This window comes from Pteronotus mesoamericanus, unplaced genomic scaffold (genome assembly GCF_021234165.1).
Source record: "Pteronotus mesoamericanus isolate MK-2021 breed Mesoamerican mustached bat unplaced genomic scaffold, CSHL_Meso_final contig_203, whole genome shotgun sequence".
NCBI lineage: Eukaryota > Metazoa > Chordata > Mammalia > Chiroptera > Mormoopidae > Pteronotus > Pteronotus mesoamericanus.
The window spans coordinates 311919-338169 of NW_026555087.1; the positions used below are offsets into that span (position 1 = coordinate 311919).

At 53.0% G+C, this 26251-nt stretch overlaps 1 protein-coding gene across 1 annotated transcript in view; it reads right to left on the minus strand.

Moving 5' to 3' along the window:
• The window catches only part of FARP2 (FERM, ARH/RhoGEF and pleckstrin domain protein 2), an 83023-nt gene extending 57011 nt beyond the window's left edge, over nucleotides 1-26012 (minus strand). The window contains exons 1-2 of the mRNA XM_054570422.1: nucleotides 25947-26012; nucleotides 17963-18194 (exon numbers count right to left, since the gene is read on the minus strand). Coding sequence (XP_054426397.1) covers nucleotides 17963-18166 — 204 coding nt within the window. The 5' untranslated portion in view covers nucleotides 18167-18194; nucleotides 25947-26012. The remainder of the gene's footprint in view (nucleotides 1-17962; nucleotides 18195-25946) is intronic.
• Nucleotides 26013-26251: the final 239 nt, after the last annotated feature.

The window sequence follows — 26251 nt, forward strand, 5'->3', positions numbered from 1 at the left end:
GGCTCAGCAGCCTGCTGCAGAAACGTATTGTTACACGCACATTTGCATCTGCACACACACATACACATGCATGTGTGATCCACACATGGAGAGGCACATCCGTGTGAATGGACACACACATGCATGGACACACGAGGTTACGCACATATATGAACACACACATGATACACAGACATATGCATGAACACATGTAGCAGCATGTGTATGCAGGTGTGTTTAACCTCCTGAATTGGAGTAAATTGTACTGAACTGAAAAAGTTTTGCAAGTCAATTATCCCATGTTCACATAAGAAAAGTAATTTTGGATTCTGTGCGTCACCTGAAATACGTATCAGACTCCTACAAAACCCATCGGAATCAGGTGTTTTCATAAATCGCGTAGAACCAGACATTTCTAAAGCTATTTTAAATTGGTCCAAATAACAGTAGTGTGGAATCCCTTCTAAGTCTTTTTTGTGAAAAAGAACCCCTAAACTCCAAGCAAATCCACACACACACAACCTACAGAAAAATGTCCATTTATGGATATCAATAAAAATATCCTCAATAAAATATCAGCAGATGTAATTCAGTAACAACTAAAGAGTAATACGTCATAGTCAACTAAAATTATTTAAAAGATAGAGGATAACGCAATATAAGATGAGAACATCCATTACTCCATTATATTAATACACCTGCAGGGGAAAACCCAGTCCTAGGAGGAGCCCCAGAACCCAAGATGCCGAGAGGCGTCCGATGAAACTCCACTTTCGCTCTTGGTATCGACTCTTAAAGGACGTGGGAGAGACCGGCGCCCGCCGCCCGTCCACGCAGGCGGGTCGCTCCCCGCAGGGCACCCGCGGCTGCTGTGCTGGCTCTGACATCAACACAGGAATCAGGAGGGAAGATCAGAAAACAGGAAGAAAAACCATTGGCAGGGAGACTAGATGACGGGAAATCCAAGAGCATCAACTAGAAAACTATTATGAAAAAGAAGGAATTCCATCTGGTGGTGCAAGAAAATTATTCCAAGACACCAACAGCTTTCACATGCACCGGTCAGCACCATTTTCAGGGCAGAAAGGAAGAAACCACCACATTTGTAGCAGCAGCAGCAACAACAGCAAAGCATCTTGGATAAATTTAACAATGAAGGGAAGCTTTGCGGAGATCATGTAAAGACCACTGTTGAGAGAGCTCAGGGGTGGGGGCAGAGCCTCCACAGATGCGCAGGGCCTTCCGGAATAACCCGCCGTCGGGATAAAGGCGCCGGCAGCACAGCCTGAGGAGCGGGGAGGCTGGCCCTGCAGCGGGTGTGCGCGTCTGAAGGCGGAAGGACGGGATTTCTGGAAAAGGGAAACAGGAGGAGTGGCTTTATCAGACATTCAAATTGTTGAAAATCATGGTAATCAAAGTGCTTGGTCCTGGCGAACGTCTACGAAGGCAGCGAAGAGATGTATCCAAGCACAACATACAAGGTGCTGGAGTGTCTGACAAAAGTGACACTTCAAATCAATCAGTGGGAGAAAAACAGATTTTCCTATGAATACTATTGGGTACCCACTGGAGAAAATAAGGTTGTGGTCTTACCTCACAACATAACTTCAAGATGAGTGAAACATCTAAGCACAAAAACATGTATTCATGAAAGCGACGCAATGAGATGATACTGTTTTGTGCTGGGGGTGGAGGGGGGAGCAGGCCATTCTCAGGACACTCGGAAGCCAGAGGCCATAAGAGCAGGACAGAGAGACTGAAAACACAAAATCAAAGACTGCCCAGAAAGAAGCACTGTAAAGTCAAAAGACTTTTTCAAAGACAGAAAGGGGAAAAACACTTCTGGCTCCTATTACAGACAAAGGGCTAATTTCCTTAAAACATAGCAAACTTCAAAAATCAGTGATGAGATTAGAGCTGAAAAGAAAAATAGTCAAAGAACAAAGCTGTTCACAAAACAAACCTAAATGATGTTGACAGATACACACAGAGGCTCCCTGCATTCATGAGAGATGTGAAAACCAAAATGCAGCTGAGATTCCATGCTGTGCCCATCAGACGGGCAGAGCTCAGAGTCTGAGCACCCGCGGGGAGGGGGTGGGGCCATTCTCTCAAAAACTCCACTTCTAACAAGTAATTCACAGGTGCAAAACCATGCATATAAACAAGCCTGTTCCAAATAGTGCCTCCGCCAGCAAATGACTAAACATACCCTGGGCCCTGGGGATGGGGCAGGACCGGGGCCGAACCGGCACACCTGGCACCCTCAGGGGCCGCGGCCCACAGCCACTCAGCGCACACGCACGTGCCGGGGTGCGGAGCCGTGCCCGCCACGGAGACCTGACCGCAGTCGTGCCAGCGGCGCCCCACTCCCCGACCGGGCAAGGCTCTGCGGAGCAGCCGCAGAGCAGAGTCTGAGCGGAGTCCTGGCTGCTCGCGTGGTGGGCATGCTGAGCCTAGGTGTCCCTCATGTGGCAAACAAATACCATTCTTCCCCTGGAAGAGGGTTTGTGGGGATGTAATGCAGTGATGCTCCGCCCAGGGCCTGGCCAGGTGCCCTGTCGGCACCCCCGGAGCCGGGCTCTGACGCCCGCCGCGGCCCCTGTGCGGGGCTGCAAGGAGAAGGGCGCAGCGGGGACGCAGTCCTGTGTTCCGTGACAGGCGCTCCACTCCACACCGCAAACGGTAACGAATTTCTCCTGCCAAAATGTATGAAAGCTCACTATCTTTTCCGCAGTGATTTTTAGATACAAATTTTAACAGTATTTTTCACCATTACTTGCCAAAATAATTTTTCACAGATTACCCCTCTTCACTTTTCAAGGTGCGTCCTGACAGAGCTCAGTGAATGTTGCCGTCGGTTCTGCTCACAGTGTCTCTGTTCCGTCACATGTCCACTCCTACTCACTCACATTTGTGCTTAAAATTTACCTTCTCTTCCTAAAAATGCAGACATTCACCGTCAGGCAGCTGTGGTGCCTGCCCACTGGACGTGCCCGAGCAGCACACAGCGGGCAGACGCAGGCTGGGCCTGGGCGGGAACAGTGCCGTCCCAGCAGCCGCAGCAGCAGCAGCAGCGCGGCAGCGCCCCCAGCAGGTCCCGCACACGCAGACCGTCGCCCGCAGAGCCGCGTCCCGCTGAGCGAGCAGCGCCCAGGCCAGCACTGAGCTCTGAGGACAGGCTGCAGGAGGAATGGCACCACGAACACAATGGACAAAACACAGGTTAAAAACCCAATTTTTGTTCAGTGTTTCCACTTCCCCTGTCGGTCCGCTCAGACATACGGCGCATTGTGGGAGGTCCACATCACAGAAGCGCCGTTACAGAGCCTGTCTGGATGCGGACGGGCGACCAAGCTCAGCTAACAAAGTGCTTCTTTATTCTTTGTCTTAAGCAGTGTGGGAAAATTCCTCTTGAAAAAGCTTGATTTCTTCCTTCAACTTGTTTGTTTCATGTGTCCATTTAGTTCATTTGCCAAATTATAAAGTGTCCGTCAAGACGCCCACTCCTGCTTTAGAATGAGTATCTCTGCTGCTGGTTTCACAGCGGAAGATTTTTCTCGTCTAATAATTAAATCGGCCCAGATTTCCTTGTACAGTGAAGGAAAACAATCGCAAAGCTCACAGAAACGGCGGCTCCATTCACCCCTGACTCCGTGAAAGGCCACCGCAGCCCTGAGGGCACCTGGTTCTCACTGGCACACGTCCCCGCCTCAGGTGCCCCTGCGGTCCCAGCCGCTGTCGCAGGCACTCGGGCCGCCTCCAGGCACACAGCAGTGACGGCTGCGCCTGCCTGCGGGTGCGGTTCTGGACCCAGGCGGGGGATGTGGCCTCGCTCCCGCTCAGACCGCAGAGCCGGGCCTGAGCCAGCGTCTCAGCAGCGGGCCCACCCGTACTTGGCTCCAGGGCCTCTCTTCAATGACCCAAGGAAACAGGACAATGTCAGTCCCCACACTGGAAGCCACGAATGGGGGCCAGCGTTTTCTAGGGGTCGCCTCTGCTCTGAGCCCCGCCCCCAGTCTTGCTTTGCTTTGCGAGACTGGGGTCCACTGAAACGAGGCTTTGCTCGGTTTCTGTGGCTCTGTGCTCTTGGTGGCTGCCAGCAGGTCGCCGGCTGGGTGCAGGGGACCCGTGGCCCCCGCCCCCGCGATTCGCTCCTACTCCAGCCCCGCGGTCCCTCAGCGCCCCCCCAGCCGGCTGCCCCTGTCACTAGCCAATCACCGCTCCCACCCACTTCCCAGTTCCCAGGGTTGCTGTATTCTGATCAGTCCCTAGAAAACGCCCACACTCTCCGAGCCTCAACAGCTTTACCCCGTAACACCAGGGAGAACAAACCCAAATCTCCAGCGGCCCTCCTGCCACGTGTCAGCTTGGGCCGTAAGCACATGGCATGGCACAGAAGCTGGCATGGCCCCGTGGGGTGTGAAAGTGGAAGAGGTCCAGGCGGCACCTGTCCTGCTCGCTCCCTCCTGAAGTCCCCCTATTCACAGAGCAGCCTGAGGACAGTCAGGACGAGCTTCCTAAATGCACGGGGGTGCAGATGCCGGGAAGGTTCACGTGCTCTCTGCTCTGGTCACGGAAAGGACTGGGGAGGCATCCTGGTACCACGGCGAGGCCACATGGAACAGGACACCACGTTCACACAGAGCATGTCGGATACGGCACCGGCCCACGACCTCCACTTCTCAGGAGTTCTAGGAGTCAGGAGGGACCCACTTTTCACTCCTTTTCTTTAACTGGGCCTGAGGGACAAAGCGAAACAGGTGTCTCAGCTCAGTAGCCTCCCGGGCAACTCCTTCCTCCCTCATCGGCGGAGGCAGCGGTCGGCCTGCCTGTCCTTGCTTGTGTGCGCTTGTGAAAACACAGCCCCAGCAAGGAAACCTGTCTGTCAGCGTGCCACCCACACCCCCGCCAGGCCCCGCGGCCAGGCCGCTGCCCCACACTCACAGGGGAAGCTCACCTGGGAAAACCACACTTTAAAACCGGGTGGTAAAACCAGCACCAGACCATCTGGAGCCTCGTTCACAAAAGTACACAAACAAGAATGACCAGACACTGAAAACCAACTCCTAAAACAAAGAGAACAACTCGAAAAGTAGAAACATTAATTTCCAATGAACACAGTGGATGTGCTAAAGAAAATTTAAAATATTTAAGATCCTCAAAAAGGTCAATAAAATGTTAATAAAATGAACATTTACTGTTCATTAACTGAGGAGACTCTGGGGGTGGGGGAGCAAAAAGAAGAAACAGGAGAAATAAATGAAATCTCAGCAGGAGGCCTGAATGGCAGATTGAGAGGAGACAGGCATGTCACAGTCAGTGGTGGGAAAGAGACAGGCGCTTCTGGACAAGGGGTGACGCAAGGGAAGTCCGAACTCAGGACCTTCAGAGGAGCCACAGACACGGGGACAGGAGAGCCAGGGCGTGGGGGTGGGTGCAGCCCGGAAGTCCTGGTGGCCTTTTTCTTGCACTACGCCGTCATTCCTCAATCTCTTGTGGAATCATTCAAAACCAAAAAAGAAAGCAATAGACAAAAACAAAGTCCATTTTCAGCAAAACGAGGATGCGGCTGCGCCCTGATTCACAGACCTGGTGGGAGGCGTGCCGGCAGCCGCGGGCGGGGCGGCTGACACAGACGAGGTGCCAGGGCGCAGCCGTGGGGCTCGGCGAAGGGCGAGGCCTGGCGTCGAACCCCGGCCCCGCCTGCGGAGCAGCGGGGGCAGGCTGCGCTGGCACAGCGTCCCACAGGCCCGCCTGGCATGGCAGAGCACGGGAGCACGTGCGGGCCATGGTGCACAATGCCCTGCAGGGAGCCCGTGGCCAGGGACCTCCACAGGCGAGAGGAACGAAGGCCACACTCAACCGCACACGGACCTTGGGTCACGAGACACCTTCTAAGTCTCCACTGGTCGGTACCAGCCGCCCACACAGGGCCTCCTCAAAACAGCCAATCCAGAAACAACTGACTCGCTTCAAAAATGGGTGATCAACATAGAGCCATCACTGCAAATACTCAAGGACATTCAAAAGGAGAGAAACAAAAAAAAAGTCAAATGGACACTCAGCAGAAATGTCACCTCTTTAGCAGATGAAACTGTGACCAAAATTTCATTGTGAAATTCAAAAACAGTTAAGGCACCTGCCCCTGCAGCACAGGAGCACTGAGCAGAGGCACCAACCAGAGCCTGAGGAGAAGGCAGGCAGGCGGCGTGGGGCCTCGGGCGGCGCTGTGAGCGGGGCTGCTGGTCTTCCCATGAATGAGTGGTCAGGGCTATTTCTAAAGACACATTCTAAATAAACATTTCTGATACAGGTGTGAGATACATACTGTGCTCTCTTTCTCTTCACTTTCTCAAGAGTATCATGTCTAGCGTAAGTGCTATTTTAATGAAGTCCAACTTACCCACCTTGTCACCTGTGATTTTGCGGTCCCATCCGGGAAACCCCCTGTAACCTGTGGTCGTGAACACTTACTCTGAGGTTTTCTCGTCTTCATCCTGACATTGGGGTGGCTGGTCGGCTCTGAGTCAGTTCCGTGTGCGGTGGGGGCAGGGGCCCCGCCTCACGCCTGTGCACAGACCCCACTGCCGCAGCGCCACCTGCTGCGGACAGCTCCTTCCCACTGGCCCGCCTGGCGCTCTTCTCGCTGTTTCCACGGACTGACCCTAAGGGCAAGGGTTTCTGGGCCCCCGACCCCGCCCGTCGGTCTGTGTATCCGTTCCCACGCCAGAGCCACAGGGACCAGATTGCTGTCGCGCGGGAGCAAGTTCTGAAATGGGAAAGTGTGAGTCCCTCAACTCTCTTCTTTTTCAAGATTGTTTTGGGTATTCTAGGTCCCTCTCATGTCCGTGTAAATTTTAAAACCAGCCTGTCAATTTCTGCAGCGAGCCAGCTGGGATTCTGACAGGGATCACATTAAGTCAGCGGGGAAGTACCACCCTCTTGATAACGCTAAGTCTTCTGATCCATGGTCATGGAATGTCTTTCTACTTAGATCTTTAATTTCTTTCAAGTTTTATAGTTTTCTGTGCACGAGTGTGTTTTTAAATTTTGTCTGTTCTTTGGTTAGTAGTCTCCCTGGTGCTCATAATGCTTCTGCGTGACGTTCAGCCATGCTCCCTGGCGGTCCCCGAAGCCAGGCGTCCTCTGCAGAGGTGGGGACATGGGGTGAAGACCCGCGAGCCAGCCCAGGTGTGTGATTCACGTCGCCGCCTTCCCGGAAGCATGAGGAACAGCTGCTACCAAGTGTTTTTGGTATTTTGGTAAACACTATCCTGAAATGAAACTGGACGACGTATGTTCTCCAGGCCAAATATTTTCCTGTAAATCTGCAGGTGTTTATTAAGGGGGGGGGGGAGGAATCTAAGTCTCTTCTGATACTTGGTTCTGGCATTTAAATTTTTCTTTAAAATTCACATCTTTCAGAAAACACAGGACGACGTTTACCAAATTTGTTTTTAGTAGCATGTAGTCCCTCCCCGCCTTAATCAATAGAGCTTTTCAGAGAAAATGTTCCATTTGGTTCTATCACAAGCAGGACTCCCAGCGGTCAGGCCAGAGGTAAATGCAGAATGGAAAAGACAGTCAATTATTTCAGGATTTCACATATATTATTGTGTTTAGTTTTTAGGTAAAAAATTGCAACGTAAAGAATAGTATGTATTTATGTAGCTGGATTCACAGAAAATACAAGTAAAATTTAAGTTTTGAAAAATGGATGGACAATACAAAATGGAGGATAATTTGATCCTATAAACAAACACCAGTGAATTGTATTTTAACTAGAATTTTATTGTGCTTGGAAATTTCCAATTATTTTTATAATTATACTGGGAAGGCGAAAAGACCTCTCTGGATTATTTTTCTTTGTAATTTTTTCTCTATGAATCGTTTAATTCAAAATCTCCAGGAGACTAATTGGCTATTTGAAACTCTTTTTATGGTTTATAACTACAGAGTTCCCCTTCAAGAAATTAGTAGTTGACTACCAGGAAGTGTATAATTTTGAGGTTCTTTTGTTAAATTCATTCCCTAAGAACTTTATTCTTTTTTGATGCCATTGTAAATGAAATTGTTTTCTTTATTCTTTTTTTAACCCTCACTCGAGGATATATTCTTTTACTGATTTTTTTTCCCCTTTGGAGAGAGGAAGGGGAAGAGAGAGAAAGACAGACATTGATGTGAGAAAGAAACATCCATCTGTTGCCTCCCACACGCGCCCTTTAAGTGTTGGGAATGATGCTCCAAACCCACTGAGCCAGTGGCCAGGGTAAGTTGTTTTCTTCATTTTTGCGGGGGGATTGCTCATTGCTAGTGTACAGAGATACAAATGTGTGCATATTGATCTTGCATCCTGCAATCTTGCTGCATTTATTAGTTCTAATATGGGTTGGGTTTTTTTTTGGTAGCTTCCTTAGGATTTTCCATTTAAATGATAATGTCATCTATAGAGATAGTTTCATATCTTCCTTTCCAATCTGGATGTCTTTTGTTTCATTTTTCCTCTTTTCTTTTTTTCTTAATTGTCCTGGCTGGAACTTCCAGTACTAGGTTAAGTTTTTAAAACTCTCTGGATCTTAATTTTCTCCAGTATAAAATAACACGAATAATTATGCCAACAGTGAGGACAGAACTAAGTGACACATGCCAAGTGCTCCCGAGGCGCACACGGGAGGTGGTGCGTGCACAGCGATGGCTGTGAGCATGGGATTCAGGAAGGCGCAAAGCAGAGAGCGCCGGGGGGGGGGCCCAGGTGTGGAGCCAACAGAAAGCAGCAGGACACCTGACTTTCCACAACGCACGGTCAAATTCAGGCCCAAAAGGCACCGAGACCAAACAGAAGTGTATTTCACAGGAGGAAGACAGTGCTGTGCCCATCAGCCTATGAGAACGAGCCCAGCGACACCAACCAGCACAGGGTCCACGCCCACAGAACAAGGGGGAGGCCAAAGGAGCAAGAGACCAGACCCCTTCAATCACGGGAGCTCACGTACGAGGGGGACCTAAAAAACCCCAGAATTATCTCCTGGAGGGTGGGCCCCTTGGAGTGCAGGCTTCCCCTGCCGGGCGAGTGAGCTAGGAGCCCATCCGGGTCAGTGCACCAGGTGGTGGTGTTATGAGAGGCTGATTTTGGCTTCAGTGAATTTTTTTTGAAGACTCTTTCAACGCATTTGCCCACTTCATGATGGGTGATTTACGAGCGCACCTGCCCACACAGCACTGCATGCTCAGCAGCTTTTGGCCAATAACGGCCTGACCCCCACGCCCCGCCCTCCCTGTTCACCTGATCTCGCCCTGAGCGACTTTTACTGTTTCCAGAGATTTAAAAAGTCCTCAAAGAGAAATGTTTTGCTGACATGGAAGAGGTGAAACAAAAAAAGGCAGAAGCTCTAAAAGGCATCAAAATCAACGTGTTCAAACACTATTTGAGCAGTGGGAAAAAAAAGTCTCGATAGCTGTGTTGCATCAAATGGGGACTGCTTTAAAGGTGACTGACGTTGAAACATGTAAGAATAAACACACAATCTTTTATAAATAAATTCTGTGGGTGTTTCTTCTGGTCCCCCCTTGTACGTCCTCAGCCCGAAGCCCTCCAGAGTACAGAAGCAGTCGGGGGCCAGCACGTGGGTGTGCACAGGAGTACCTGCAGAAGCTTGAAGAAGGTCCGAGAAGTCAACAGGTAAAGGACCAAAATTCAGAGAGGTTATTGCTGGGGACCTAACTTTAATTTTTTCCCTCTGTACTCTTTTCTATTGACTGAGTTGTTTTTTTTTTTACTGTGAACATGTGTTAATTTTGTAATTTGAAAACATACATTACAAACACTTCTTAGCATGGAAAATGCCAAAAACCCCACAAGATAGTTACTTTATAAATCCAGTTGATTTGAATAATTAAAAATAACAGCATTAATTTCTAAACTGCAGAAAATTTACAGCAATAAAAAATATTTGGTATTTTTTAGAACTTTATAGCAACAAACTTCCAAAATGAGCCCGCCCCCTCAGCTGCTCGCAGCTCTCCCCGCAGCGGGCTCCGCTGCTCAGGGGGCAACTGGAGGCCCCGGGGTCCCAGCTGGGGCTCCACCAGGCCCTGCCAGGTGCTCTCAGGGTGCCTGTTTCTATCCTGTGCGTCGCTGTGCTAGCAGGGTCAACTTTATACGATGTTAGTGTTTATTTCATTTCATAATATAACTTACCTTAACAACACCATTTAGGGTGTGTTCCTATTACTTACTGTTGTTTTAAAAGACATAAGATTGATGTAAGTTGAAGTCAGAAGCAAGCAGTTGGAGAGCTGACTGTCCCTGATTTAACATAAGTTTGATTTCAAAGAGCTCGTTCTGTATTTTTAACATGTATGTTCCAATGTATTTTCCAGAAGAACAGCAATGTCTAGAGCACGAAAGTCATCCTGAGTTGTCACAACTGAAAACTACTTTAATAGGGAAAAAATAGCTTTTCTTCTGCTACCAAAATGTGACTTCACCAGTTTCAAATATCAATATGGCCACACATTACAAATGACTAACAAGAAAAGTATAATCGCGTGGAAACGTTATGAATGTCTGAAGAGAGAGCACTAAGACAGACGCATTTTTCATCACCAGAAACGGTCGATCTGCGTTGGAGAACGGCGCGCAGATTCCTCAGTGAACCGTGGTGGGGGCCCGGACAGGCGCCGTGGGTTTGGCTGAGCATCCGGGCGGGTGTGAGCGTGGCCGAGGACGCTGCCCCCCGGCTTCCCGGTCGGCAGAGAGCCCTCGGGAAGGGCCAGGGTCCCCCTGCCACTGTGGCAACTGTGTCCTGTGAACAACCAAATTAGCCACATGCACAGCAGGGCGTGTGCAGAGACCATCCCAGTAGCAACAGCCTGGAGGCACCTACAGACGCTTTTCATGGTTTTCTCTAACGACTAGTGGAGCTCTCTAAAAATAAAGGCCCATAATCAGTGCCACCCAGCAGTCAAGGCCTGAGGAGAGCCTCAAAGTTCCCCCTCGGCCAGCAGTGTGGCTCCTCCGGTGCTGGGGCTCCGCGTGGCTGTGAGGAGGGGTCGCAGAGTGACGCTGGTACCTGTGGGAGGTCACAGCCGTGGCCACCTGCCCTTGTGCATGAGAGTCCAGACCCCCGAGGGCACGAAGACCCCTCGGCTGTCTGGGTGTTGCTGAGCCCAGCCTCCTCCCCCGGCGAACCCTGCTGGCTGCGCTTCCAACCACTTCCACCAGGACCGCACGGCTGCCGCCCTTCCCTGCCACGCCTGTCCACCACGGCCTGCCCTGGCTGGGCTCGGGGCCAGGGTCGTCATGGCCCTGGGCGTTTCTGTCCGTGAACACTCTTCTTGAGAAGAGGCTCACCCCGCCCACCTTCCTAAGTGCGCCAGCTTCCCTGTCCCCTCCCCACCCCATGTGACTTCTCTCCTTGGTCACCATCAAGCTCACTGTCTGTCCCGCTGACCTCCGTGCCCCCAGCTTCTAAAACCACCTGGTGCCACCCCCATCGGGAGACCAGCCGGCAGGCTGCCCTTCCAGGGCCCACGCAGGGACCACGGAAGGACTTCGCGGCTGCGCGGCTGCGGGGTTTTCACTGGCACGATCAGAGGGATGAGGTTTCCCTGCTCTTTTACTGCTGCCGGCCGACTCCTCGTCACTGTGTCACCTGACAGGGGTTGTGCACGCCCACCCTGCAGGTGTGCGTGTGGACGTGGGCACGCGTGTGTCTGCGGGCACGCGTGTGTCTGCATGTGCGTGGGCTGGGGTTGGGGCACCGGCATTGGGAGCCCGGGCTCCAGAGCTGGGTAACTGAGAGAAGCAACGTCCCCACCTCCGCCTTGTGCCACATTCCTGGGCATCAGGGTCAAAGAAACAGATCAACTGCTCAGGACAAAATGACAGGTTTCAAAGACCAGCACAGAGTCACATAATAGCTGTGTATACCAGCTACACATAGACTTCTGTAGAAAGCCTATATTATCCCCAAGCTCCAGATGCTCAATTACTAACTTTTTCTCCTGAGATCAGACTAAAATAAGTTCTAAGGCGGTTCGTTGCCATATTTAGGATGTTCATGTGGAAGCAATGACAAACATCTGGCTATGATACTTTCTGGAATTTTGACTATTTTTTCCTGGCCAGAAGGAAAACATGAAGTTTTTACTGGAATTGCAAAGTGCAGTCTCCTCACATGGAGCCCACGGCTGAGCGTCTCCTCTGGCACAGCACAAACTCAGGCCAAGCAGGAGGAAGGGAAGCCCGCTCTCAGAGCACCGAGTATCGCACCCTGACCGGCGTGGCTCGGGGGGCTGGGTGCTGTCCCGCAAAGCCAAAGGTCGCAGTTCAATCCCTGACTGGGGCGCACGCCTCGGTTGCAGGTTCCTAGTCTGGATGCGCACAAAGGGCACCCGGTCGAAGTTTCTCTCCCTCTCTCTCTCCTTCCCTTCTCCTCTCTCTAAGCATAAATACAATCTTACAAAAGTAAATAAAAATGTTGAGTAGTTTAAGGAAACTGGGAACGGGAGCAGCATGAACAGTGGCGAAGGCACGGGCGTCCCCACGGGGGTGAGGTTCCACTCACCCGAACTACCTCCCAGACTGTTCTTTCAGCCACCAAATACCGCTTTTCCCACAGAACTAACTTCTAGTAACAGAAATGCTACAACGTGCATCAAATCCTAACCCTAATAATTCCTCAAGCCCGAATGGTTCTGGACACCTTGCCCTCTAGGCCAAGGGAAGGCTCTCTCCCCAGGACACCAGGGTGGACTCCAGACACCTCACGCCCGACGGGCTGCAACCACAGCGTTTCTGCTTCAGGGTGCCTCACACAGGTCAGGGCAAGCGACGTGAGGCTTCTACGTGGCTTCCACGTGGCTTCCTTTATGGCTCGGGAAAAAAGACTGTCCAGATTTCTATTTTCAAAACCACAGAATTCATTTAATCAACTGAAAACAAAGCGCTACTAAATCAAAAAATTGGCCATGAATGACCTTCGGTAACTTGGAATCCCATCAGTAAGTGTCAGCCCCCACTTGAAAAGCGACACACGAAGCCCACAGTGGGCCCCAGCCGGGGCGCCGACAGCTGTCTCTTGTTCTCCGCGCCAGGGTGCGGGTCCCACCGAGAGGCTCTTTACTGCAACCAGCCGCCCAAACGACACACCCGGAGTGCCTCTCGCCTCACAACCACAGTGAGCACAGGGGACAAGGGGAGCCACAGACACCGAGAGCTGTCACTCACAAACAAGCAAGGTAAGTACCGACTTCAACTCAGTGTCAATTAAAGTTCCCAATTATATAAGTTTACATGATAGCTCTAAACGAAACTTTGAAACGTGTGTAAGAATATTACAAGCAAGCCTCCACGCTCCGCCAGCTTCGCCTCCCCAGCCCTGAGCTGTGCTTCCTGGGGGGGTCTCCCGACCCAGGGGTAGAAATGTTCACACCCGAGTGTAACACGCTCAGCAAGGGTGAACATCGCCACTACGCGCAACCTAGCCAAGGAACCACCCCCAAAGGCACCCTCCTCATGGTCCAATATTTTTGGCTCAAAACCTTCCTTCTTTAGCCATTAAGGATAACTTGTAAAAATTTCATCTCAAATCACATTGAAATACCACTCCACACGCACCAGGATGGCGAGAACGGAAGAGGCAGGCACATGCGGATGGGCAGGTGAGGATGTGCAGAAACGGGAGTCCTCGCACCACTGCCGGGGTGTAAAGGACGCAGCCACTTTGGAAAAGCATGTCGGCTCCTCCAACAACTAAGCCCAGAGTCACCGCAGGGCCCAGCAGGTCCAGTCCTAGGACCACAGCGAAACAAAAACTCGCACGCAGGTATTTACGGCATACGTCACAGCCGCCAGAAGGGGGAATGCCCGTCGGCCGATGACGGAGGAACGAAGTGCGGCCCATCGACACGACGGAGGACCGTTTGGCCGTGAAAAGGAAGGAAGCCCTGAGGAGTCCCGTGGACGGCCCTCTGAAACGCAGAGCGCAGCGCGGGAAGCCAATCACAGAAGCCACACACCATCCCCCCCACGCGACACGTCCGGGCACTGACAGGTGTGCGCGGGGAGCAGACATCTGCTCGGTTGGAGCCGAGGGAGTAGGGGTGGCGGGCAGCCAGGCGACAGCCAATGGCGGGGGGGGGGGGGGGGGCGGGGCGAGGTGTCTTTGTGATGTGACGCGAATGCTCTGAACCTGACCGTGGAGGCGGCTGCACACGTCTGTGAACACACGACTCACACACTTGAAATAAGTCAACTGCATGGTAGGTGAATTCCCAGAAAAGCTATTAAATGTTTTTGGGTTAATGTGACCCTTGAGCATGGACTGCTCGTGCCGACTCTGGCTTCTGGCCTCCGGGGTCCTTCCCTGGTGGTGGCGGGAATGAGACCAGCCCGCATCAGCCGGATCCAGAGGGGGCGCCGGGGCGGGAGGCTCTCCTGCCCGCTGACCGCGGACGGGCAATTCGGAGGCTGTGTGGGCACCACCTTCCGAGGGGAAGCAGAGTGACTGTGCGGGGTCTCCTGGGGGGACGGCAGTGCGGCTCTCAACAAACCTGCCACTCCGCCCGGACAGCCATGGTCACGGGCACCCACAGGGGGGCGGGGCCCCAGGCCGGCCCGGGCGCTGCGGCAGGCGACACGCCTGCCTGCGGCAGCGCCCTGAGGCCGGCAGGACTGCTCCGCGTGGAGGACGGACTTCTCGGAGCCGTCGGCACAGGCTCTGCGCGGAGAGGCAGACGTGACCCGGCAGGGAGGGAGGCCTCCAATGGAAGCAAAATACAGGCATTTCAAAAATAACTAAATGTCAAATTCTTCCCTGAGTTAAAAAGGTCCCTTAAGTATAACCCTTCCACATCAAACAGGGGACTCTACCCCACCCCCACAACGCCGGGGTCACCAGTGGTGCGCGGACGCCAGCGCTTTCCGAGGTCGGGCCAGCACCCCAGCCCTGAAAGTTTACAAACTCCACCACTCAAGGCTCGGGGGACAAGTAAACCAAACACAGAGACAGGAGACAGGTGGGGGGTACCCCAAACCCCAGAACAAACAAAACGAAACACTGGAACCTGAGGTCAGAAAACAGTGCTGCGGAAGAAAACCCAGACCCTCTTAGACAAAGCATGCTACCCCAATCTAACTTTGGATTTTGCTTATTCAATGCGCGTGTGCGGAGCCAGGCCCTGCCCAAACACCCCCAGGGCAGCGGGGGGTGAGCAGAGCCTTGCCTCTGGGACGCGCCTCCCAGGAGGACAGACCCGGGGCCAGCGCCAGGACAGGGAGCCCTCGCTCGGCCAGCACCTCGCTGCTCCCTGCGCCTACGCCCACACCGCGTCCCCGCCCCGTGCCACTGACCCGACAGCAACTGCCATTTCACCGGAGCCCACGTGTCTCCGTTAAGACATACAGGACGGGGAGTGGGGCCACGCGTAACCCGTGGAGTGACGGTGCAGCCGGGCTGGGAGGCTCAGGTGGGCTGCCGGCTTCGATCTCGGGCTCTTTGGGTCTTTGGAGCTGTGACCGATGGGCGACACGGGGGCAGAAAGGAGCAGAGCACACCTGCCTTCCCGGGTCAGTCCCCTCGGGAGGGCTGGGGGGAAGCACTCCTGGGGCAGGACCGCGACGCCTCCGCCCGTCTGGCACACAGGCCCAGCCCGCTGGCACCAGGCACCGAGCTGCACGGATGCCTCCTCTCCAGGACCGCATTCCCGAGCCCCGGGTGACCGCTCTGCGCCAGCCGCTGGAGGGCTGCGGCTTCCTTGGCATGTCCCCTCCTGGTGGCTCTCCCTCCATCCCGCCGATGGGGTTGGCCGGGGAGCTTGCTTGGGTCAGTCAAGCCTGGTGGAAGTGACAATCCATGAGTGCCAGACACAGACCCCATGGGGCTTTGCAACGCCCGTCCTCTCCCTCGCCCTCCGGTGGGCAAAGCGGAGCAGGCGCTGGAGGTCTGCAGGTAGGGAGGCCCCCGAGGACGCGGGCATGTGACAAGGCCACTCCAGACCACCCAGCCCCCCAGAGCCAGATGACGAGGAGGACCTCCAAGCAACACTCAGATGCGCAGGCAATAGCAAACGCTTGTTTTAAGCTGCTAAGTGGTGGGGTGGCTTGTTACTTGGCAAAGCTCACTGATACGGTCGTGGAGGACAGGGCGCTTGGAAGCAGAAAACAATTAACTTACGAGAACTGAACTTTCACCCCTCCCAAGCAGCAAGCCTAAGCAGGCAATGGCAACTTTAAAGGCGCCTTATGCACCTCAGGATGTGCAGCAGCAATTTGATTCTTTAATTTCTGGTGACTCTCCAGGTATATCCCAATACCAAACATGATGGTTGAGTTTGATTAATATAAACAACAATCTCAATTTGTTAAAACTTTTCCAAGCTCTAAATATTTTGAAACGTTTACAAAATGCCATCTCTAATTTCCTTATGTATAAAATGACCCAGATACTTAGGAAAAGCCAGTTTCTCAGAGAAGGGCCACACCCTATTTATGACTCAACAATACATGTGTGCTTTTCTTTCTTGGGCCTAGTTTTAGCTGATAAAGACCATCAAGCAGGCGGGGCGGGGGGAGCTCTGAAAGTAAATCATAGTGCAATTCTTTCCTTTTCTTCCTTCTTTCAAAAATTTCGACCCTGTTATAAGCCTAGACCGCAGTGAGTATGTTTAGCATAGGATGGCTGCGTGGTGGAAATTCTTCCGAATATTTGCCTGGGAGAGGTCTGGGGGCCCAGCGAATTCCCAGGCCTTTAACCTGGTTCATGGAAGGGCACCCTGGTGGGCCGGGACATGCTGTCCCAGAATCGACAGCCACCTCCCGTGCTCCCGGGGCCAGGCTGCCTGCCCAGACTCCCTCCTCTGCGGAGGCGGCCTCCTGACCGGGGGGGGTCAGACAGACGGGTCCCGCCAGTTTCAGTCATCAGTGCCCTCAGAGAATGGGACTGGATACCCTCCTCAAATACGACCTTAAAACAGTCACTCGCGGTCCCGGGTTCAGAGGCTGAGCACAGGCCCCAAGGCAGCGGCCCGCCACCCACCCCGCCGCCCCTTCCCTGCGACGCACTCTGCTGTCGGCTCCGCCAGGGTCCGCGGGCCGTTCCTCCAGGCCCGTCACAGCCTGGCCTGCAGCCCAATCACCTTTGTATTTTCTGTGCAGCATCTGGGCTTCCTGAGAGAAAAACCCATGCAAAATAAACCTGCTGAAGTTCAAGTTCATTCTCTTGTCCTCGCTGTTGTGACACTACAGCAGAAGGGCTTGTAGAGATATGACTGTGAGTCAACGTAAAAATACTTTTAAAAGATAATATGCTTATTCATTATTCGGTACATCTGAAAATAATGCTTGAAAAAATTCCATTCTAATGTCATTTAGAAAATCAGAAGGAAAGTTTTCTGATGTATTATATGGGTCTACAACTGTTATTAAAGAGTTTTGTATATTCAGAGGTACAGTCACACATCTGTTTGTGTCCATAGTATCAGTTCACTCGAATCGCAGAGAATTTCCAAAACACAAGTGTCACCATGGCTGAGCGACTGGAGCTGGCCCTGTGCTCAGTCTGGGCAGCACCTCCATCCGGGCTCCGCACGGCGAGCCACCCTGAGCCAGTGGGCGGCAGGGGCACTGTGGTCACCCCTACATGTCAGACAAAGAAGCTGACACGCAGTGAGGCTAGGGGACACGCCTCCACAGGCAGCCAGTGGCCGACCCAGGAGGCCCCGGTTCCAGCTTGTGCTCTGCAGCAGCACGCCCGCCTCCCCAGAGACAAGTGAAGTGACCACATGATCAGAATGTTACAGGAGAGACGGAAGGTCCTGTGCCCCAAAGGGACAGGAGGGTGCAGACTCACCGTTTGCAAGGATGTTATCGGCAGGTACCAGGCCACTCTTGAAGTTTAACCAGCAAAATGTAATTTGGGACAAAATACTTCACTTTTAGAAAACATAAGGAACTATGTCCAGAAATCATGCTTCTTACCTCAACGTCAAACACTTCCACGGAGCTGTCCAGCAGCTTCACTCTGAGGAGAAGGCACTTGTCCTGCGCGCGGGCCGCCGTCGGTGCGGTGCCGGCCGAGGGAGCCTGCCCAGGCTCCAGGGTGCTCACTCCAGAGGGGGGCTGGGTGCCCAGGCGTGCCCCTGGGGTCTGCAGGGCTCGGTAGGTTCCCTCTATCTCCCCCATTCTTCACTAGCTAAGCGTGACAAATTTGCTACAACAAAACAAAACCCGAAGAATTGTCACCAGCTATTTAGATACTACAACAATGTAAAAAATGATCATAGGACTTCTCTGCATGATTTTTGCAATTCCTAGGATTCTTAGATTACATCAAAATACAGAGTTAAAGAGAAAGGTCATCTTTTACTCATGCCTGGCCAGTGGGACAGAACATGTAACAAGCACCCCAGGAGCAGTGCTTCCCAGGTGCTTCTGCAGGCCGGGCAGCGTCTGAGTGCCCCAACCCGCAGACGCACCTACACCAGCCGCCTCAGCATCACTCGGGGTCCATGGGGTGACAGGCTGGAGGGGCTGGACGGTCCCTCTCAGGCTCCACCAGCCATGCACCCCTGTGCCGGCCAGGCCTGCAGCACAGGTAGCGGGTCCCACGAGGCACAGCACCAGCGTGTCACCTGGCACTCCGCACGCCCCTCATTTCTGCTCCCAGGGTGGGGAAAACTCCAAGGACAGTAGCCTGAGATGGCCACGCTGGTCTCTGCCAACTTAGCACTCCTGGCTCTTTCTAGCTCATGTCTCACCAGGCTGGAGTGGCTGCCACCGGTGGTGCAGGACGGACGGCCTGGGCGAGGGTCCCTGGGACCACACACCTGGCGCTGGAAGGCACCGCCTGACCCCGTCCTCACAGTGACCACCCACCACCCACTTAACAGAGGACAACACTGTGGGTCTGACAGGGCCAAGCAGCTGGGGGCCTGGGTGCCCTTTGCAACCCTCCTTGTGCCCCAGGGAAGGTCTCTGCTTTTAAGCTACTAAGTGGAACAGGGCAAATCCCTTCATGGTCCCTTAACAAAGAAAGAACAGGCTAAGAATTAGGTTGGCCAAAAACTTCACTTGGTTTTTTCCGTACGATGGATCTCGTAGCTCTTAGTTGTCTTTAACATCATTTGAAACAATTTTGTTAGCTTGTATTGTGACAGCTGTTCTATTATCTGTCCTATTATCATGCACTAAAAAAACCCCAAACATCAAAACTGGTGAATTTTTGTGTAGCTATTTTAATATTGGACATGCAAGAAAATATGCAACATTCTTGGCATATTATGCTTTATTATTTCAAGAAAGGTAAAGATGGAACTGAAATGCAAAAAAAAAAAAAAAAAAAAAAAGAAAACGAAAAAAGACGCGTGCAGTGTATGGAGAAAGTGCTGTGACTGATCGAATGTGTCAGAAGAGGTTTGTGAAGTTTTGTGCTGGAGATTCCTTGCTGGACGATGCTCCACGGTCGCGTAGACCAGTTGAGGTCGATAGTAGTGAAATCGAGACACTGATTGAGAACAATCAATGTTGTACTACACGGGAGATAGCTGACCTACTCAAAGTATCCAAATCAATAAAGTTACTGGTGATAATGAAAAATATGTCATTTACAGAAAAAAACTAAATGGACTTTTTGGCCAACCCAGTATCAGCTAGAATTTAACAAGATTGGCTTGCTCTGAATTGTATTTATTTATATAGTTACTTTCTACTTACGGCAAATTTCCTTCTTAAATATATGCATTTGTGTTTGAAAGTCAACTTAAAGCAGCATATTCAACAGTAAAAAATAGTAGAGCAAAAGCAAGTGCCAGATGTCCAGTCAAGAAAGAATGCGGCCACTGCCAGAAGGGTTGTTTCACTCAGTCGCCTTCAGAAAGTCTTCCGCGCGTCGGCAGCGAGTGTTCCAGAGACTCGACCTTGCTGGATTCTCGGCCGGTCCCTTGCATGCCAACCGCATTACTGAGTCCTCCAGACCTTTCCTCTTTTTCAAGACAAACTCACGAGCCTTTTATGTCTTGAATTAAGCTGGTCCTCAGGAACCAGTTGCCAGGCAGTCCCCTGTCCACTTAAGCCCCACCCAGCGCAGATGACCTGCCCGCCCCCTGGGTGAGAACTCCCACAGGCAGGCCTGACTTACCAGACTGCAGGTGCAAAGGCGCAAAGCAAGGAAGGGAAAGCCCGGGGACTGTGGGCTGAGAACGGCGCAGGCACCCAACGGAGCGCATGTCGTGCTGCCTAGCGCGCCTCCCGCCCTGATTCCCACACATCGACCGGACTTCCTCCCCTCGTGCACAGGCACATTGGTTACCTGGGCCCCATGTTTGGGTCGGGTAAGCCGTTCCCTATCATCTTCAGCTCTCTCCAGGCTGCATGCCCTGAGAGCAGGAACTAAGTTCTTACTGTGAATGTTTGCTAAGTATTTGCTTAACGTTACTGGCATCAAAGAACCCGATGGCTTCACTGGGCGACCACTGCACAGACACTAGATGCCATGGGACTTGGTCAGACACAGCAAAGCGCTCAAGAGAGTCACTGTTTTCATGCCACTACCAGTAAACCTGAGATGTACAGGTTCTGAGAACCATAACAGGGGCCTTTTCATTTCGATTTTCGTTTCCGTGGTTCAGAAACTCAAGCTGTTAGTGCAGACATGAGGGGATGTCCACACGGGCCGCGCCCTGAAGGCGTCTCCGGTGTGGAACAGAGTCAGTCCTTGGTCGGCTCCAAACACGTGCCGAACACCGAGGCACCACGAGCAGGTTCTTCTGCAACAAGCTGGGGGCGGGGGGTGTTCCTCCGGACACCAAAGCTGTCCTTCCTACGTGAAGCTATAATTATGAAAACATATAATTGGGAAAACACAACCAAAATCTATTTTCAGAAGTCACTTTCCTTATTTATTTTACTGTATCATTCTCATTTATATTTGTTTTTTGTAACTTTAGATGGGAAAAAATTTTGAGGTCCTCTCTCTCCTACTCGTTATAAGAAAGTCATGCCTAAACACACATGTCCAAGACAATGGCAAGACCAGACTACCGTGTGCAGAGCGCAACATCTGGGTGCGAGAACTCGGAGAACGCATGCGGGGCGACTCCGAGAAGAGCAGGGCTGAGGTCCCTGTGCGGGGAGGGGCCTGTCCCTGGGCGAGGGTGCAGGAAAGGGGTCTCGGTTCTCCGGGTTGACTGGGACAGCGTTCACTTTGTAATTCATTAAGCCATACATTTGATTCATGTCATTTTTCTGTATCTGTGTTTACTTAATAATAAACATATACTTGGAAGAGCGTACTTTTAATTTAATATTGTTTCATCTGTCAGAAGAACGAGAGACATATTAGACAAATGAGAAAGACTGTCCTTAGTTCACAAAACCCTAATGGAGCGCGGCTGCCTGGAGGAAACCCTTCCGAGCAGCACCCTTACATCCTTGTTATTCTCATCCACCGTCAACATCTGCATGGCTGGCGCTGAGACTCAGGCACGAGACGCTCATTCTGGAGGGTTCTCTGAGGACGGCACAGTCACTTAAGCGTTAGTGACCCTGTGAAGGACCCTGTTGTGAGGTTCCAAAGAAAAATCTGTTTGCTATAGCACCACAGGGATGTGGCATAAACTATCCATTACTCATTTTTAAGTTTAAGAAAGCTGGGAAAGTAGGGACTTTACTAGAAAAATGATACGTAACCCAGTGCTGTGAATGTCAGCAACGCTTACTCTGCAAGTCTATCCATCTGCTTTAGAACAAGCAGCACAGCTGGGCACTTCCTGTAGAAACGTGAGGTTGCTTGTTCAACAGCCGCTTTCTACAGCCTGACAGTGGGAACAAGGTATGCACTGAACTGTTTATACAAACTATGACTTAACAGAAGCTACTTTGTTTCGTTTTGTGTGCTTATGAACAGGTATTACAAAGGCAAGAGCATGCAAACTAGACTGGAAAGGCAGCAAGGCCGCCACCAGACATGGCAGGTGCTCTGCAGCCCCGGTTCATTTTCCCATCTTTCTTCCAAGTGACTGAACTGCTCTGTGGTCTTCATTCCTAAAAATATTTTTGGCAGCTGGATACAATTTCCACCACTGACATTTGGTACTAACAAACCCGTTTCCTATGCGTCCATTCTTATTTAATAAAAATTTAAAAAACCACCTCGAGACATATTTTCATCTTGAAGCAGGAAAAATTTGGCTCAAAAGTCGGCCAAGGCTTTGAGTGATGAATTGTCAATGCAGGTTTGTAACAAATGCGGCCTCAGGGGGGGATGCTGCAGTGAGGGAGGCTGTGCCAGGGTGGGGACGAGGCCCTACGGGAAATCTCTGCAACATCACTCAGTCTTGCTGCGAGCTAAGAACTGCTCTAGAAAATGAAGTTGATTAAAAACGAAACTGTCTGCCACAGAACACATAATTCAGACGTGACGGAGTCAGGACGCACGCCCAGCCCGACTTGGACACGGAGCCTCTCTGGCTCTGCTGGAAAACCAGCACACTGCTCCCCAGACAGAAGCAGCCCGTCATCCGCACGAAGGGAGCTGCTGAAACTTCCGTTGTGCAAGAAAATCCACCTTCTGCGAAATATTTTTGGTTGCTTCTTTTAGGAGGACCAGAAAACATACAGCATGTCCTCCAATGATGACGTTTTGTTCAATGTCATTTCATTGTAACGTTGAAGAAAAAACATCAGTCCCGGCCAGGGCCACTGTCCGCGTCGGGAGTGCCCGGCCTCTGTGCCTGCGGAAGTTTCCTCTGGGGACTCTGGCTTCCTCCTGGATCCCAAGGATGTGGGGCCCTGTTATGGAAGGTGTTCTGCCCCGGGTGGTTCCCACCTTGCGCCCTGAGCTGCCGGGGGAGGCTTCAGCCCCCCATGACCCTGAACTGTAATCAGTGTATTAGAAAATCATTATCCTACTCGTTTTTAGTATTACTCTTTCTCAAACATATGTGTAGCTCGCATTTATTTCAATGTCTAATATTAGAAGTGTTTTCGGTCTTTATTTAGATGTTTGGTACTATTTTTGTGACCAGCTCTGTAAGTGGTCTCAACCCCACCCTGATTCCATGGTGCGCTGTCTGCTCTTTATTTGAAGGCAGGAGGATCAGGAGGGAAGTTAAAATGATGGAAACGGTTTTATTTAGAGTCATAGGATTGGTTACCCCTAAACTGGAGTTTGGTTTATATAAAATTCAAATGCAAAGAAGCACTATATATCTGGATGCCAAGCACAGGCACACAAAGATCTAGAAGGGGAGACAACTACGCAGGTGGCCAGGACCACCTCCCCACTGCAGACCCTGAGAGCAGAAAGTACGAGGTGACATTGAGGAAGGGGCACTGCTAGCCTGGGAGCAGGGAGGCTCCCCGGGCTTGAAGCCAGAGCTGGGCCTGGCAGCAGACAGGGGACGAACTGGACAAAGAGCAGCGTGTGCACAGGCACGGGACTGCTGGGCAAGAAAGAAAGACTGCGTGTAGCTGGGGCCCTGAGGATGCCCGTGGGCGGCTGGGCGTCACGGTCCAGCCCAAGAGGTCTGGATGCGATCTCACGCCTCCTTCCAGTCCACAGCTGGGAAGCCACAAGGATGATGAGCTGGGGAGAGAAGGCCTGAAGAGAGTCACCACGGCCTCCTACAACACTGTAGTGCCTCTTTGCATTTGAACTTTATATAAACCAAACTCCAGTTTAGGGGAAACCAATCCTATGTCTCTAAATAAAACCGCTCCCACCATTCTAACTTCCCTCCTGATCCTTGTCCACGTCACATATTTTTACAACAGTGTAATTGTTGGGTATGCTGTTTTGCCTCTTTGGTTAAGCCATGTTTTTGAACACATTTCCATGGATCAAACTGGTTCAAATTTTGTGGGAGGGAAGGACAGGACGGGATTTCCAGAACACGCTCACCGGCTGAGGAGTGCTGCACCACACCGACACACAGGGTTTGCATATAGGAGTTCCTTTCGTTTTAAACACTGGAATTACAGCCCTGCAGGTGTGGCTCTGTGGGTTGAGCACTGGCTTGCGAACCAAAAGGTTGCAGGCCCGGTTCCCAGTCAGGGCATATCCCTGGGTGGGGGGTCAGGACCCCAGTTCGGGGCTTGCAAGAAGCAACTAATCAATGCTTCTTTTTCTCTCCCTCTAAAAAAATAAATAAAGTCTTTAAAAAACAACTGGGATTCCAAAATAAAAGGTTGGTTGGTTTGTTTTTAAATCACATATGGTGAGTTGCTCTTCAAAAAGATAAGATCAATTTACAGAATCACCACCTATGTAACTATTCCCCAGAAACCACTGAACACTGGGCTTTTTCATATTAAGTTGTGTGGAACCCCCGCCTTTTTGAGTCCGTTGCCCAAGGCAAGACCTGGAGTGGCTGCGGTTTTCCTGCCTGCCGACACTGGACACTGCGCCGTGGGCAGGAAGCTCAGGACCCATTGGCAAGCTGGTAAGAAAGTGGGTGAAGGAAAAATGCAAACAAACCTGAAGGGGGAAGCAGCAGTAAGAAAACCCTGCTGCTGTCTGAGGAGAGAGGTGCTGGGGTGGCCACGGCAGGAGCGTGTGGAGAGGCGCGAGGACAGAATGGCGCGCGGCTCCGCGGGTCTGCAGAGCCGGCAGAGAATCCTTCCCGCACCGCCCTTGGCTTCGCCAGCCCGGCGCCCATCCTTCCGTCCACGCTGGGGGGCTGCGACTCTCGCCCGCGGCCGCCTCCCGCCTGCCGGGACTAGGCTTCCGCCCGAGGACCGAACGGCGAACGCGCACCACGCTCTGACCGTGGGCCAGCCATCTCGCTCGCGGCTCAGCTACGGGCATTCGTCCTCACAACAGTGCGGTGAGGTCGCCTCCGACCCCGCCTGGTCCACAAGGAACCCGAGGCAGAGATCCGTGGCCAGCACACGCTCGGCTCCTCGGGGAGGCGCTGCTAGGAGGGAGCTGGCGCGTGGCAACCCTGGGCCGCTCAGGCGGCTGCGCGGCGCTGCCCCGGGACCGAGCCCATGGTCTCTGCTGTCCAATGGGCCCTGCAACCTGGCCACGGCTCCTCTGCAGGCTTTGACAAAACCTTGCAAAACGACATGCGCGAAGCGCTTGACAACTCAACACTGAACTATGGCTCTTGGGGCGCAGGAACTCAGGAAACCTTTTCGACCGCAGCCACAGAAAAGTAGAGTGATATATGGCCTACAAACAAAGGCCCCCCGTGCTGCTACCTCGAAGGGCTTCTCCCCTCTCGCTGGCACCGGGGGAGTCTGTGCCCAGGGCCCCCGAGGGTCGTCGAGGTGTCCCCCGTGGCCCAGCTGGCGCTGCAGCCGGAACTCAAACTGGCACGGAAAGAAAAGCCCCGCTCGGCAGTCCTGCCGCCCCTTCTCCCCGCTGCGCGCTGACAGCGCTCCGTCCGCGCGCCTGGCTCTCACGTGCCCCTCTGGCCACCGCGGACCGGCACCGGGTAAACGGCCAGGGCTCTGCGCTGGACCGCCGCCCGGCCCCGCTCCCCGTATTTTTCCTCTGGAAGGCTCCCCACTGTGGAGTAAGAAGTTCTATACCGAACACCGGCTTCCCTCCTTGAAGACACAACTTAGGGGCAGGCCACGAAGGGCGGGGTCCACGCCAGCGGGAGCTGCCACCTGTGGCTGGGCGCAGGCCTCCGCGCGCCGCGCACACCTGGGCCTCCACGCCCGGCGCTTCATGCCACGCCCGTCCCGGAGCCTTCACGCGGGGCACTCCCGCCCCGCCCAGCCCTGGGCCGCACGCGGGACCCTCCCGGGGCACCCCGGGCCTCAGGCAGCGCGCTGCCCACACTCGACCCTCCTCACACGGGCCCGCCGTCCGGGAAGGCCTAGCGAGCGCGGGCGTGGGCTCCTCGGGTGAGCCGCCGTCTGAGGCGTCCCGGGCCGCCGGGAGCCCCACGCCCGCCATGGCATGCCCTCGGCCTCCACCGCCCACCGCCGCGGCCTTGCGGCCCCAGGTCCTCACCCGCCGGCCGGCCACCCGCGCCGTCGCCGCAGCGGCCTCCCGGTCCAGCGCCGGCTCCGCCCGCTCCCGACTGCCCGCGGGCCGCGCCGCGCCCCCGCCCCCGCTCGGGGCCCCGCCCCCGCCCCCGCGGACGCGCCGCCGATTGGCTTGTCTGAAAGAGCGGCACTGAATTCTGATTGGTGAACGGGCTGGGAGGGGATCCGCGAAGTCGAATGCAAATCGGCAGAGACTCGGCTCGCTGGGCGGGGCGCGCTCCGGGGCGGGACTCTGTCCTGGGTGGGGCCTGGGCTAGGCCCTGGGCGGGG